A 15,586-nucleotide genomic window follows, 5' to 3' on the forward strand; every position below is an offset into this window, starting at 1 on the left:
AAACAATAAACTAGGCATAGAAGCCCTATCCCGTGATACGATACTTACGAGATGAAACTCTAGGCATCAATTGTGCCCTATCTCGTTATAACTACAATGAGATGGAAAACTAGGCATTCGTACAGGGTCTCGTCCCTTGAGATGGGAAACTAAGCATCTTTAAAAGTCTTCATCTCTTATCTAATACCAATGATGGAAAGCTAGGTATTTACTGAATATCCAAATCAAATGACCTCTATGCACAAGAAAATCTCTCCCGAAGGGTTGCTATATATCTTAGAATATTTTAGGTATAGACTAAAACATGCTAATATTATTTTCAAGCTTAAACATTTTGAAAACTTAGCACAATCATGATTGCTTATAATTTTCATTAGTAAATTCATCAATAAAAACATGTTTACCAAAATGTTTCTAAATGCATGCTTTGGAAATACTTTATAAGTCAGTATCCTCAAATATTCAAACATCAAAGCATGCTTGAAACATTTGATAGTAAATTCATGTTTAGAAATCAACTTTAAACTCATTTTTGTCACTTATAGAGAGTAGCTTGGACCCTTGGCTTATAAACTTGTTCGATCTCCTTCAGATCTAAAATAATGAAAAATAATGGGAAATAATTCCATTTAATTCCCATTGATCATAAAAATATCAAAACTTTGCTTAAAATTTCCAAAACCCACAAAAACAGCCGAAAGACATTAGCTTGCGTACAAAATATTGTGGCAGAAGTTGGCAGGCGCGCGTAGGGCTTGCCTTGCCATGTCTCGTTCTAACCTCATGTGCAGCGTGTCACAATCACAACTTTTCAAACACGGAACAGACTATTGTGCGGCACTTGTTGTAACTCGATGAACACGTCAGTTGTATGAAATTCGATACGATGTAGCCTCCCTACAAGTTTTAAGAGAAATTGGTTTTATTAAACATGAGAGAGAAAGGAAAGCATTGGAAACATCGTTAAAAAAAACTTTGAAGACTGTCCATTGCAAAGAGAGCTTAAATTGCAAAGAGTACCTCTGTGATGAGATTGGTTTGTGGAACCAATTGGGATGGGAAAAAGTTTAGAGATATTTGAGAGAAACTCTTTTCTTTTTGCAAAGAGCAATAGCGTTAGCCTTATTTTTTCTTTTTTTATTAATTCATTTTTTTAAGAAAATTGTTTTGTTCTAGATATTATAACTCTCTTTCCTTCTAGGAATAGAAAATGAAGTAGAAGAGAACCATGAGATTCTATTAATTTACAAATAATTAAATTAATATATATTTCAAATCTATTGATTAATTAAACATTAATCAATTAGTTAATAATTAATGAAATCGAATTTAATTAAATAATATTAAACTAAACTATTAATTAATTCTCCAATTAACTAATAACACTAAATTATTTATCTTATATTTAACTTAAATTAAATTTGAATCATATTCAAATATAAGTTTCTCAATAATTTTAATATGAATCCAATTCACATTAAAGTAATATTTGAACTCATTTAAATATTTTATCTTTCATAAATTAATTTTGAATCATCCCCAAAGTTAAATTTATATAGTAAAGTTTGAAAAACTTTATATTATAATGTATCACTATACATTATACTAATTCCCAAGTTAAATTTAAACATTTTAAATTACAACCAATACAAATAAATCTCATTACCCTTTACGAGCTAAGAAAAGGACCTAATGGACCTACAGATCAGAAGCTACAACGATCTAAGATTAATTGGCTAAACTCATTAACCACATTAATCAATATTCGTTAGCTGTGTGTACACTCCACTAAAGACTCACAACTGAACTCTTCTCACTAAAAATATATTTCTATGTCCACGGATATAGACCAATAATAGTAAGTTAGTCCTTCACAAGTGTTTGTATCACCAGTTGGATCAATTTACCGCTTTACCCCTATGTTACCTCTAATCCTTAAAAACCAGTGCTCCTCTAATGAACAACTTGTTTATGATCCTACTAATAAACAAAAACCCCTCTCATGTCGTCGAGAGGGTACGGGCCCTTTGTTCAAGTTTTGGAGACACCATTTAAGCTAACATTCATCGACTTACCATAAAGTAGGAAATGAGTGAATTCCATTTTGTGCAATTATAATCCCAACTCCACACTTAGTCTTGTCCCCAAAATCACTACTACAAAAACAGGCTCTCTTGATGGTTGTAGATGTGATTTCAAATAAAAAAACGTCAAGAATTTTTATGAAAGGCCAATTTTCAACTTTCTTGACGTTTTTTGTGCAATTAAACATCAAGTAAGATGTATTTTTTCTTGACGTTTTTTAAACGTCAATAATATATAGTTTTCCTCGATGTTTTAAAAACGTCAAGAAATTTATAAAAAAATTCTTAACGTTTTTAAAATGTCGAGATAATTCTAAAAAGTTCTTGACATTTTTACAAACATCAAGAAATTTATAAAAAATTCTTGACGTTTTTAAAACGTCAAGATAATTCTAAAAGATCATTGATGTTTTTACAAACTTCAAGAAATTTTAATTTGTTTTTGACGTTTTAAAAACGTCAAGAAATTTCTAAAAAATTATTGTTTTAATATTCTTTTACAAAACACAGCGTTTCAATTAGATCACTTCCCCTTTTCTTAATTAAACCTAATTCGCCGCGACTTTGTCCCTTCTCCACCCGAAATCAAAAGCGTCGTTCACCTAACCTTCCCTTCGCGTTCATCTGTGCATTCATCTGCGTTCATTGCCGAAAAAGACTTCCCTTCGCGTTCATCAGCATTCACCTTCATTCATTCATTTGCGTTCATCGTCCGTCACCGTTCGTCTACTTTGCGTTCCCTTCACCTTCGTTGATTTGCGTCCGTCTGTTCACCGTTCGAAATGCGTAAACACATTCTCTGTTCGAAAACGAGTAAACACGTTCACCGTCCTTCTGTCACATTCCACTTTCGCTAAACCTCTATTCGTTTCCAAATCCTTCATGGTTACTCATTCGTTGTCCCTCAAAATTGTCGTCCTTCTCTACGAAAACGTCGTCCTTCTTTTGAGTCTTCATTCCCCTTTATGTCATCCTTCTGTATTTAGAGGTTATACTTCATTCCCCTAAAACTTCCATTGGTTTCCATATTTCAAGAATTTGAAATTTTTATAGGATATTGCTAGTGGAAATTAAGTCAATTATGTTTGCTCCCAAACTACCTCCTGACTATGCTGTCTGGTTAGGAGAAATAAAGTCTTTGTCATATTTCAAGGTAGTGTATGTTAACCAACACTTAGTGCATTTTTGTGTTTATGAGCTTATTTTAGTTAATATGTTTTTGTAGGAAAAATATGATGTCAATATGGCATATTATACGATGAAATTGTAGTCGTTTAACACAAAATTTTGAGGTTCTTTTTCAACTAATTATGCTTTATCTAATATATTTTTCCAAATCTTAAAGAAGAACTTTTGATTTCATTGGAGTTTATCATTAGAGGCATTACTATATTGGCTGCCTCTCAGTGGGCTATAGGTTTTCCAATGGTCATTTGAGACTGGTTGATAATAGCAAAAGTTAGAGCTTGAGAAGAAGGAGCGAAGAAAGTAGTGAAGACAAAAGAAGAAAGAAAGCTGAGTGAAAAACGAAAATTGACAAGGTAGAGATGTGACAATAACAAACCCTTGATAATTAAAAAAGGATGGTGCCAAGAAAATTTAAATACAAAAAAAATGAAGGTTCTTGCAAGTGTATTGAGTGAATGGGAGAAAGAAAGGATAAAAAAGGTAGAAAGAGAGAAAGAGAAGTCAAGGGTAGAGATACATAGCTTTGTATATAGAAACTTTATGTTTATACTCCATTATACGTTGTGGAGAATATAACATCCTGATATGTTTGATTCAATTTGAATGATGCAATTATTTATTTTTCTGCAATAATTCTACTTCTAGAACCTAAATTTTGAAAGCCTACTAATTTTTCAGAATTAATTCGAGACCCCACTTTTTCTCCCCTTCCTACCTACGGTTACTTTTTGCTTAAACTTTAAAAGTTGTTTGAAAATTTTTGCTGAAACTTGTAAAATTTGTTTGAAGTTCGTATATCTCTCACATATTGCAAGGTTTCTTAATTATTTTATTGAATTTCCTACATAAATGCATTCAAATATGAGTTGACATTATTGGAAAAGATCCGTCATCCTAAAGTAGTTCAGTTTTTTGGTGTCGTTACTCAGAATTTGCCTATGGTGATTGTTTCTGAATACCATCCGAAGGTATGGATACATTTTCTTACCCTTTATTTTATTCTAATGAAAATTATTTCATCATGTTTCATTCCAAGCATTTCATTACATATTTTGTTCATATATGATGAATGGTGATTAGTTTTTGTATCAACTTATTCCCTCTTCCATGTGTATTTCATCTTCCAGGGTGATATATATCAATATATTCCCTCTTCAATTGATTCTTGTTTTTACTCTTGGCTTATAGGTTGCTACATGATCGTATATTAGGAGCAAAATTGTGCAATTAGTTTATAGTTAGGGAGATTTCAATAGTAAAAAGCAAAGAGAGTAAATGGTAACAAAATCATATTGTTCACATGAAATGATAAAATAATCATTACACATTTACAAGAACAGTAAATAAATTATGTGATTTTCGTGAGAAAAATGAAGAAGAAATAGCTTCTAACAAAAGTGAATATAAATTAAAGGAGAATATAAAACTGTTGAAAATATTTATTTTCAATAATTCGGAAGTTCTTTGGCTATATATAATGGAAGAGAGCCTTTCCAAGGTGTGATGCCTGGCGTCAACAACGACGCGCTTAGCACAGATACGGAACCGAACACCATCTTCTTGGTGTTTGTCTGTGCAAAAGCCTCGAGTGGCTATGGTCTTCTTCTTCTCTGTGAGGGAAATGGTTGAAGTTGCTAGACTATTTCAATTACTATGTGAGAGGTGGCTGAATTTTATTGGACCTCTCTTCTTGGGCTTACTTTTTACAATTGTTTAACAATCTCTCTCCGAATATACCTTCGTCCCCTTAGCTGCTTCCCACTTTGGTAAAATTGCCAAAGCTTTATGTGTACATTGCAAGAGATAGAGGAGCAAGGCAAAATAAGGTTATTGGAACAAGGCGAAAGTTATCATTTCGTGACACAAATTGAGTTTTCTTGACAAAATTTTCGCATTGTTAATTAATGACATAAATTATGTGTCATTAAAAATTACCCTAATAAAAAATCAATGTTTTCCTTCAATCATACGCTTTTTGATTTAAAACAAATAATTCGAAGCTTTCATCCCACTTGTGAACAACAACCGAAAAAAACCTTACTTCATCCCACATCGTCGTTGTCTTTAGCTCTCTCGCAAATGCTCTCTGGCGACGTTCCCCCCTCTCTCGCAAATACTCTTCACGACTTTTCCTCTCTCTCAAAATTAAGCTCTCCACCCACCGTTTGAAGGAACTCACCAAATTTGCAAGTAATTGAAGAATTCGTGGTCCATGAGATCGATTAAGTCCATTTATGAGTTAGTTTGATTAGATTATGTCACATATACATGTATTACAATTAAGGGACACTTGCGAAAATGGCAAAATAAGTTATAATAATTAAGTCCATAGAACACATACTTTATTATTTGAGAAAGTGACAAAAACAAAGACCAGCTCACACATCAAGAGGTAAAATGTCACAAATGCCCTCGTTATTGATGTACATTTGATACACCTTATACACGTCTGATACACCTAATACCTCTTGATACATTAAGTCCATTTATGAGTTAGTTTGATTAGATTATGTCACATATACATGTATTACAATTAAGGGACACTTGCGAAAATGGCAAAATAAGTTATAATAATTAAGTCCATAGAACACATACTTTATTATTTGAGAAAATGACAAAAACAAAGACCAACTCACACATCAAGAGGTAAAATGTCACAAATGCCCTTGTTATTGATGTACATTTGATACACCTTATACACGTCTGATACACCTTATACACGTCTGATACACCTAATACCCCTTGATACACTTGATACTTCTTACTGATACACTTGATACATTTGATAGATACAATTCATGCACTCGGTACTCATTGATACACTCGATACTTTTTGATACACACCTGAAACATCTTCATACACATAATACTTCTCGTTACACTTGATTCTTCTTGATACACTTGATACCCCTGAGGCCTTGATACACTTGATTAGTTTGATACACTTAAAGACTTCACTTATAAGTTTGATACACTTGATACACCACTAATAAACTTGTTATACTTCATTGGTACACTTAACAAATTTGATATGTTTGATGTACATGCACTACAAGAAATTTACCCTTTGTCGATGACAAATATCGTCAGTAAATCTTCAAAAACTAATCGACTTTTCATTTGCCAACGAAATTAAGCTGTCAACACACACTGTCACGTAGGTCTGTCGGAAGATCCTCTATCGATGGCAAAAAATAAACTGTCAGCAAAAATAGGAACTATCGATGAAATTGAACCATCAGTGTGCGTGTGTGTGCGCTCGTGTGTGTGTGTGCGCTCACGTGTGCGCATGTCCACGTGTGCTTGGGTGTGTGTATGCGCACATACATGTGTACGTGAGTAGGTGAGTGCGTGTGCATTTGTGTGCGTGCGGTTTGGTGTGCGTGTGCATGTGTGCGTTTGTGTGTGTGTGTGCACGTACGTGTGTGTGTGTGTGTGTACGTGTGTGTGTGTGCGTGTATGAGTGCACGCGCGTGCAAGTGTATGTATGTGTATGCGCGTGTGATTGTGTGTGAATAAGTTGATATTTTTTAATGTTGAGTTTCTCCCAATTTTAAAACAATAATTTAATTATCTTGATATTCAAGCCATTAATATTATTGTGAGATAAAGATAGTGAATAAGTTGATATTTTTTAATTTTGAAATTCAATTAAAGTTATTTTGATACAAAATCTATTGCTGAGATTATCAAATTCTGAAAAATAATAATTTTGCTATTTTGAAATTCAAATTCAATTAGGTTATTTTGAAATTAGTAAGATTAAATAAAGTTAAAGTCTTGAATCCATTAGTTGAGTCCCGAGATATTAAGAAAAAAGTATGATATGAGTTTATGTATCTTTTTCAGGTAAAAAATAATTAAAAGCTGATAAATGCATAATATAAATTAATTACAACATAGAAAAAAATAATTTTAGTTGGAGACTGTGGATATTTTGGTATTTTATAAAATATTATGCACGTGCAAAAAATGTTATTTGCTAAAATTAAAAAAAAAATAGTTTTGTCATTTTTCAAAATGACCCATAAAAAGGTTGCTATATCTCTTATGACAGAGTGTATATCTACTGGTTCATATTCGACCTGTTTGTTGCTAATATAATTGGATAAAATCGCATTATATTGAAATAATTACACGAATGACACTTTTAAGCCAATATTGATAGAAATTATAGTTTAATTAATGTTATTAAGTCAAATGAACATGGTTTAAAAGTCCTTCTAAACACAATTAATGTAGTTGTTTTTTAATTTTAACTCATTTATACATCTTTATGCATATGTGCGTGTGTACGTGTGCGCGTTTAGGTAGGTGTGCGTATGTGTATGTGCGTGCGTTCGTGCGAGTGTCCGTGTGCATGTGTGTGTGGGTGTGTGCATGTTTGTATGTGTTTGTGCGTGCGTGTGTGTGCGCGGGCTATTGCGTGTGTGCTTGGGTGTGTGGGTGTGCTCGCACGTGCGTGTTTGTGCGCGTGTGCGTATGTGTTTACGTGTGTGCGTTTGTGCGTACGCGTGTGTGCGTTTGTGCATGTGTGTGTGCTTGTGCGCGTGTGGATAGGTGTGTGTGTGTGCATACGTGAGCGTGTGCATGTGTGTGTGCGTGCGTTCGTGCGTTTGTGGGTGTCTGTGTGTAGGTGTGCGTGTGCGCGCGTGTGTGTAAGTGTGCATGTGTACTGTGTGTGTGTGTGCGCAGTGCTTCTATGCTTGTGTGCAAACAAGTTAATATTTTTTAATGTTGAGTTTCTTCCAATTTTAAAATAATAATTTAATTATCTAGATATTCAAGGCATTAATGTTATTTTGAGATAAAGATAGTGAACAGGTTGATATTTTTTAATTTTGAAATTCAATTAAGGTTATTTTAATACAAAATCTATCGTTGAGACTCTCAAATTCCGAAAAATAATAATTTTGTTATTTTGAAATTCAATTTTGTTATTTTGAAATTCAAATTCAATTAGGTTATTTTGAAATTAGTATGATTGAATAAAGTTATTAATATCTTGAATTAATTAGTTGAGTCTCGAGATATTAAGAAAAATATTAGGATATGAGTTGATGTATCTATTTCAAGTAAAAGATAATTAAAAGCTGATAAATGCATAACATAAATTAATTACAATGTAGAAACGAAATAATTACAGTTGAAGAATGTTGATATTTTGGTATTTTATAAAATACCATGCACGTGCAAAAAATGCTAGTTGCTAAAATTCAAAGGAAAAAGTAGTTTTGACATTTTTTAAAATGACCCCTAAAAATGTTGTTATGTCTTTTATGACAAAGAGTGTAGATCTACTGATCCATATTCGATTTGTTTTTTGTTGGTAAAATTGGATAAGACCGCATTATATTGAAATAATTAAACGAATGACACTTTTAAGCCAATATTGATAGAAATTATAATTTAATCAATGTTATTAAGTCAAATGAACATGGTTTAAAACTCTTTCTAAACATAATTAATGTATTTGTTTTTTAACTTTAATTAATTTACACATCTTTGTGCGTGTGTGCATATGTGCGCGTGCGTGTGCGTGTGTGGATGGGTGTATGTGCGTGCGTGTGCGTGCGTTGTGCTTGTGTGCGTATGTGCTTGTGTGCGAACAAGTTTATATTTGTTAATGTAAAATTTCTCCCAATTTTAAAATAATAATTCAATTATCTTGATATTCAAGCCATTAATGTATTTTGAGATAAAGATAGTGTACAAGTTGATATTTTTTAATTTTGAAATTCAATTAAAGTTATTTTGATACAAAATCTATCGTTGAGATTCTCAAATTTCGAAAAATAATAATTTTGTTATTTTGAAATTGATATTTAATTAGGTTATTTTGAAATTAGTAAGATTGAATAAAATTAAAATCTTGAATCAATTAGTTGAGTCCCGAGATATTAAGAAAAAAGTTATGATATGGGTTGATGTATCTTTTTCAGGTAAAAAATAATTAAAAGCTAATAAATGCATAACATAAATTAATTACAACGTAGAAACGAAATAATTACTGTTTGAGAAGGTGAATATTTTGGTATTTTATAAAATATCATGCACACGTGCAAAAAATTCTATTTGCTAAAATTTAAAAGAAAAAGTAGTTTTGCCATTTTTCAAAATGACCCATAAACACGTTGCTATATCTCTTATGACAAAGAGTGTGCCTCTACTGGTACATATTCGACTTGTTTTTTGTTCGTAAAATTGGATAAGACTGCATTATATTGAAATAATTACACTAACGACACTTTTAAACCAATATTGATAGAAATTATAATTTAATTAACGTTATTAAGTCAAATGAACATGGTTTAAAAGTCTTTCTAAACACAATTATTGTAGTTATTTTTTAATTTTAATTCATTTATACATCTTTGTGCATATGTGCGTGTGTGTGCGTGCGTGTGCGCGAGTGCGTACGTGTGTGCGTATGCGCGTGTCCACGTGTGCGTGGGTGTGTGTGTCTACGTGTGCGTGGGTGTGAGTGTCCACGTGTGCGCGTTTGTGCGTGTGCGTGTGGGTGTGTGTGCGTATACGCGCGCGTGCGTGTGTACGTGAGTGGGCGTGTGCGCTTTTTGTGCTTTTCTTTCGATTTTAAAATAATAATTTAATTATCTTGATATTCAAGTCATTAAAATTATTTTGAGATAAGGTTATTTTAATATAAAATCTATCGTTGAGATTCTCAAATTCTAAAAAATAATAATTTTGAAATTTTGAAATTCAATTTGGTTATTTTGAAATTCAAATTCAATTAGGTAATTTTGAAATTAGTAAGATTGAATAATGTTATTAAAATGTTGAATCAATTAGTTGAGTCCCGAGATTTTAAGAGAAAAGTTATGATATGAGTTGATGTATCTATTTCAAGTAAAAATTAATTAAAAGTTGATAAATACATAACATAAATTAATTACAATGTAAAAACAAAATAGTTATAGTTGGAGAAGGTGAATATTTTGGTATTTTATAAAATACCATGCACGTGCAAAAAATGTTGTTTGCTAAAATTGAAAAGAAAAAGTAGTTTTGCCATTTTTCAAATTGACCCCTAAAAACGTTGGATTTTTGTGTATTCCCTTGGGCTTTCTTGTTCAATATTTAGTCAAATTGCAGTATACATAAAATTTGTGTTTGTTACGTCACAAGATTTCATTCACTATTTGTGTCTGTATTATTTTATATTTTATAGAGGAGACTCCGTTTAAGTGTTGAGCTAGTAATGGGAGGGACTACCGTTAACCCCAAAATTACAAGGTTTCATGTTGCTTACTGGATCATTAATGATTCTTCTCTATCTTTGGCTCATCAAGTGGTGGAGTTGGAACCCCCTGAAAGTGTAGATTTAGACTCTCTACCGTTGTCAAGAGCTGTTAAGTATGCAAAAATGGCCTTGAGAAATCCTATAAACTCTCTAAACAGGAGACATTCTAGTGTAAGAAGAAATGCTCAAGTCCTTGAAGAAATTGAGGACACAACTCCAATTCCTAGCATGCTTTCTCCCTAAGACTATGCTGGTCCTAGTCGGGGAGTGGCATTTACATCCCAGAAAGACACACATGTATCACCTCGTGTTGGCACTTCCATTGCAATGCACAACTCTGACATATATTGTAACGACCCAACTTTTCTAAGTAAGTCGAGGTCGTTAATTTTTAACAAATAAAAGACTTTGATTAATATAAAATGAAACGTAAACTAATTTAAAAACATCTTTAAGTCAGGCCTGAATTTCAAACATTCAAGAAAACATAAAAACAATACTATTTACAATAAACGTTTGTAAGCAAAATTTCAATTCATCTTAAACCTCACAAGAACCCATAAGCGGAAGCAAACAACATATTTCCTATGGCATCACGCTTCCTTCCTGCCCCTCGCCGGTTTGCCGCCTTTATTACCTTTGCCTGAAAATTAAACATAAGAAGGGTGAGTATTTAAATACTCAGTAAGAGACCCTCTACTGGTCCCGTCAGGGGAAAATAAATTGTTAACGTTCTATTGGGACACCCTGTACAGTCGCAGTCTTGTGATCCTGTAGGATACACATCTCAGTCTAACGCCCCGAGGGACGTACATATCAGTCTAGTGTTCTGCAGAAACACATATCAGTCTAATGCTCCCGAAGGTGCACAATAAATTGGTGATCCCGTGGGACACCTACAAGGTACACATCCCAATACAAGCTAACAATTTTCCCCTCATTCCATTCAATCCATCTTTCAGTTACTTCAAAACACAAGGTTCTTTCTCTCAACGTCCTAACAGTCAACTTATTTTACTTTAGTCATATGTCTGTCAATAATATACTAATACGTCAGTCAATCAAACTATACAGTCAACACACCCCTCAGTTCACCAGCACACAGTCATACTTTAGCGTAACGTACACCCAATCTAAACGAAAATCACAAGTTCACATCTGTATCTCATAGAAACACAATCTACAATCTTCGTCCTGTCCACATACACACACTTATATATATATTCCATGACAATCACGATATACATTCGACGTTAAGTCTACTTCAATTCATATGCATTCATATATATTTTCAGTCAAACCACAGTATACATTCAACACACATACAGTTCACAATCACAATTGAGTCCAGTAGAAAATCCCTTACCTCAAAGTTAGGGAAGCTCCTTAATCACTAACGTCCTCGAAACAATCCTAAGCATAACAACACAAAATTCAATTACTTTCACGATACATATCCCACTTATTTTCCTCAACGTAAGTTTCAACTCACCGATATAATGGCGAACTGAACCTTCAACAATTCACAATCTGGTTGTGAATGTAAGGGAGCCTAACGTTACTCCCAACACCTCAACGCACGAATGTCGAACTCGCAGCAAAAATCCTAAGTATGGGTCGGTCAGCGGTCGACCAAATGAGACGTGGCGGCTGGGCTTCACGGATGGAAACCGTCGCGAACAGACAGCAAATCTGAACGGTTACTGCAACTAGTCAGCCGACGTCGATAGCAGGTGGAGCGGCGGTTGTGAGCGGGGAGCGTGGCGGTTACTGGTTCATGCGGCGGCCTTGGCTTCGACGGAGACAGAATCGACGATGGAGACGGTAGATCGGCGCGCGGGACGACTGCTGCAAGGTTGCTTCACGAACCGGAGATGGAGACGGCAGATCGGCGCAGCGGGCTGCGGCAGGAAGAAAACGGAAGAGAAAGGATCGGCGGCTGGCTGCGGCGGGAAGAAAACGGAAGGGAAAGGATCGGTGGGAGTCGCGGCGCACGGCGGAAGAAGGAAATAGGGGCGGCGGTTGCTGGGCTACGACGCAGATCTGGACTGGGCAGCGGTCATGTGGCGGCCGACGGCTGCTGCGAACGGAAGAAGAAGAGGAATGGAGGTCGGCGGTTACTGGGCTGCGGACGGGGAGAAGGGGAAGGGCGCACGGGGAGGAAGGAGAAGAGAGAAAAGAAAAGAAAAAGAAAAGAAAAAGAAAAAAAAGAAAAGAAAGAAAAAAATATATAATAAAGAATTTTCTTTTTTTTTCTTTTTTATTTAAATTAATATTAAAATAAAAATATATAAAATATATAAAAATAAAAAAAAATGTATGTATATATATATTTTTACCTTTGGATCTTTACATATATAGTGCCGACATTTCCTTCCTTAAGCTTGAAAAAAGGTGATTTGATGTCCATAAAAAATTAACTGAGCAGTTAGATATTTTCTAATACGTATCTCACGTAATTTGATGCTCATTGATACTGCATTACTGTGTCAGGAACGTGTTGATGTAAAATCTTTCAGTTTTGATGGATCTTATTACAAGCTTTCAACTCTTCTTAGCACGACTTCTGACAGAACAAAGGTTTGATATATCTTTACACGATCGCATATCACATATGAACGATCGCATATCCCACCTGAAATATCGATCACCCTTGGTAAAACAACCGTTTAGATATTCTACACGATTGTTTGCTTAAGGATACACGATCATTTTGTAACTATTTTTTTTTATTATCCTTTTTTCTTTTTATACTAGAATCAAAATCAATTGTTTGATGATATTAACAACATGTATGATGATCTTCGTGATGATTCTAGTCATCACAATCTGGACAAGAATGATGACCATCAAAATAACAAACATGTGATCATCCATGAGAATCCATCTGTTCAAGAGTCACATCTTCAAGAATCTACTGTAGAAACTCAACAGTTAGTGTTTAATTCATTAGTTACTGCTTTATATTGTTTAAAATTGCTTAGATTATAAATAAAAACAATTTTTTTTCTTTTCTGTGTAGGGAACAAAAATGAACAACGCAAATCAACATCAAGAGCAATCAGGCAGTGATATTAGCATAGATGGCAGAGATGCACATTTGATATTAACTATAAGTAATATAGCAGAAAATATGGAAGGTCATACTCAAACAGAAAAGGGACTGCTAGAAATGATTGAAAATCTTCCGTTGGTAAGCCAACCACTTCCACTTTGTGAGATGCTACCATTAACTACTGGCAAAGGTCTTGCATTAGTTTAATTGGTATGTGTGCCCTAAAGGGATAAAAGCTCTTGGCAGTGAAAGACTTTACAAAACCATTCATCAATTTTAATTTGAAAATTCCAAAATACCAGTACATTGACAATATTTAGAATCAAAGTTCTAAATAAAGAACTAAGTATGCTTTTAAATTAAAAGATACATAGAACTTACTCTTGTTGACGTCTCTGAATCTATAATCCACCGAATTGGGGACACCACCCGTTGGAGACCTTCCTATCTTCGAAGATGAGATTGGTTTGAAGAAAACAATTGGAATGAAAAAAAAAATTAGAGAGAAACTATGTAACACCCCCAATATCAAGGTATTTCTCTCAAGCTAAATTTTTTAAATTTTAAGGAATTTGGTTGTCGTGTGGATTTAGCAGGAAGTGAAGGGGGCTTTTATGAAAAAATATACTAATACTAAAGGTTAAATAATAATAATAGAATTAATGTTATTATTAATTTAAAATATCAATTCTTTATTGATTCACGTGCAACCCCATCTCTTTCTCCTTCACTCTTCCTCTTCCCCGTGCCCACCGCCACCTGCCTCCCTTAGCCATTTTATATTACTCTTGGACGTCAGCCGGCCACGTCGTCACCGATCTCTTTGTCTCCGTTGAAGTCGAAGCACCGTTCGTCGTGAGTTCGAACTCTCGGCATCGCGTCTCACCTCTGTTTTCCAGCCAAGTTGTGATTCATTCGCGCGTAGCTCCTTTGACGTTCGCGCCACCACATTCTGCTCCAGGTGACGAGGAACGTCACCGATTGACCTATCATCTCACCGGCGTTGTTACTTAGTTGAAGCAGTCGTCGACCAGACTTGAGCCCGTCGCGTCTGTCGAAGTGCCGTCGCGCGGCTCTTCACCTTCCAGCCATGGGTTGTAAGCTGAAGTTTGTTTTTCGTTTGTTGATTAGATCTGATCTATTACACGCGTCGATTCTAGTTATTCGAAGTTGTTGCCCCCATTTTACTCTAATTTTTGGGATTTTTGTGGTAAGTTGTATTGGTGAGTGTGGTGGTTTTACATTGTAATTATCCTTGGGTTGTAGTTTTGGATAATTAGTTAAATTGTTAATTGATTCTTGAAGGTAGCATTTGAGTTCTTTGGATTCACAACTAAATTGTAGATTTGTTGGAGTTCGATTCGCCAATACTTTGGTAAGCTAGAATTTACATTTGAGGAAATTAAATGAAAGAAAGTATTGTGAAAGTAATTGAGTTCCATATTCTTATTAGGTTTCCTTCGTTCGAGAAATTTGAGTAACATTAAAGTAAGGGGTTTCTATTACTGGACTCTTTGAAAGTTTTGAAATGTGTTGACTGTTTGGATCTCTGGACTTAGTATGGTTTACCAATATATGTAGAAGTAGATATGATGACAAATGTATATTATGCCAGACTGGTATAGAAGTAGATACGATGGATAATGTATTTGTAAACTGAGAAAGGTGTTATGTATATATATATATCTTGACTGTCTGGTGTGTTGTTATAGTATCAACTGATTTTGTGATAGATTGAATAGATTGAACGTAAGTGTGTTAAGTTGGATTGATGATATGATGGAGTAGTTTGACTATACTAGGAATGGATTGATTAAATGTTTATAACGGACTAAGGGAAAATTGTTAGCTTTGTCGATTGGGTAGTGTGCCTTGCAGGTGTCCTACGGGATCACCACCTGTTGTGCATTCTTCGAGAGCACTAGAATGACATGTGCATTCTTCGAGAGCAATAGACTGACATGTGCATTCTTCGAGAGCACTAGACTGACATGT

At 34.3% G+C, this 15,586-nt stretch overlaps 1 protein-coding gene and 1 long non-coding RNA gene across 4 annotated transcripts; one reads left to right on the top strand and one right to left on the bottom strand.

Moving 5' to 3' along the window:
* Nucleotides 1-3,881: 3,881 nt before the first annotated feature.
* On the top strand, nt 3,882-14,899 carry LOC116405891. 3 transcript variants are annotated; one of them, XR_004218972.1, is made up of 4 exons: nt 3,882-4,240; nt 13,030-13,116; nt 13,356-13,469; nt 13,559-14,899. XR_004218972.1 is itself a non-coding variant. In XM_031889661.1 (3 exons), exons 1-3 carry the CDS (start codon nt 4,211-4,213, stop codon nt 13,796-13,798), a joined length of 357 nt encoding a protein of 118 aa, XP_031745521.1. In that variant the 5' UTR covers nt 3,882-4,210; the 3' UTR covers nt 13,799-14,899. The 3 variants fall into 3 exon arrangements, 1 of the variants encoding a protein (XP_031745521.1); XR_004218971.1 differs by having other exon boundaries at nt 13,030-13,469; XM_031889661.1 differs by lacking the exon at nt 13,356-13,469.
* On the bottom strand, nt 10,949-12,332 carry LOC116405892. Its single transcript, XR_004218973.1, has 2 exons — nt 11,870-12,332; nt 10,949-11,179 (listed from the first exon to the last, which is right to left on the bottom strand). It is a non-coding gene; the product is annotated as an uncharacterized LOC116405892 (long non-coding RNA).
* Nucleotides 14,900-15,586: the final 687 nt, after the last annotated feature.

Source organism: Cucumis sativus, unplaced genomic scaffold (assembly GCF_000004075.3).
Source record: "Cucumis sativus cultivar 9930 unplaced genomic scaffold, Cucumber_9930_V3 scaffold41, whole genome shotgun sequence".
Lineage (NCBI taxonomy): Eukaryota > Viridiplantae > Streptophyta > Magnoliopsida > Cucurbitales > Cucurbitaceae > Cucumis > Cucumis sativus.

Excerpts from the sequence above, each read along its gene's own strand:
- LOC116405891 (XM_031889661.1), top strand. The coding sequence starts at position 4,211 with ATGGTGATTGTTTCTGAATACCATCCGAAG. Across the intron at positions 4,241-13,029 it reads TTTCTGAATACCATCCGAAG|GAACGTGTTGATGTAAAATC; the intron begins GTATGGATACAT and ends TTACTGTGTCAG. Across the intron at positions 13,117-13,558 it reads CGACTTCTGACAGAACAAAG|GGAACAAAAATGAACAACGC; the intron begins GTTTGATATATC and ends TTTTCTGTGTAG.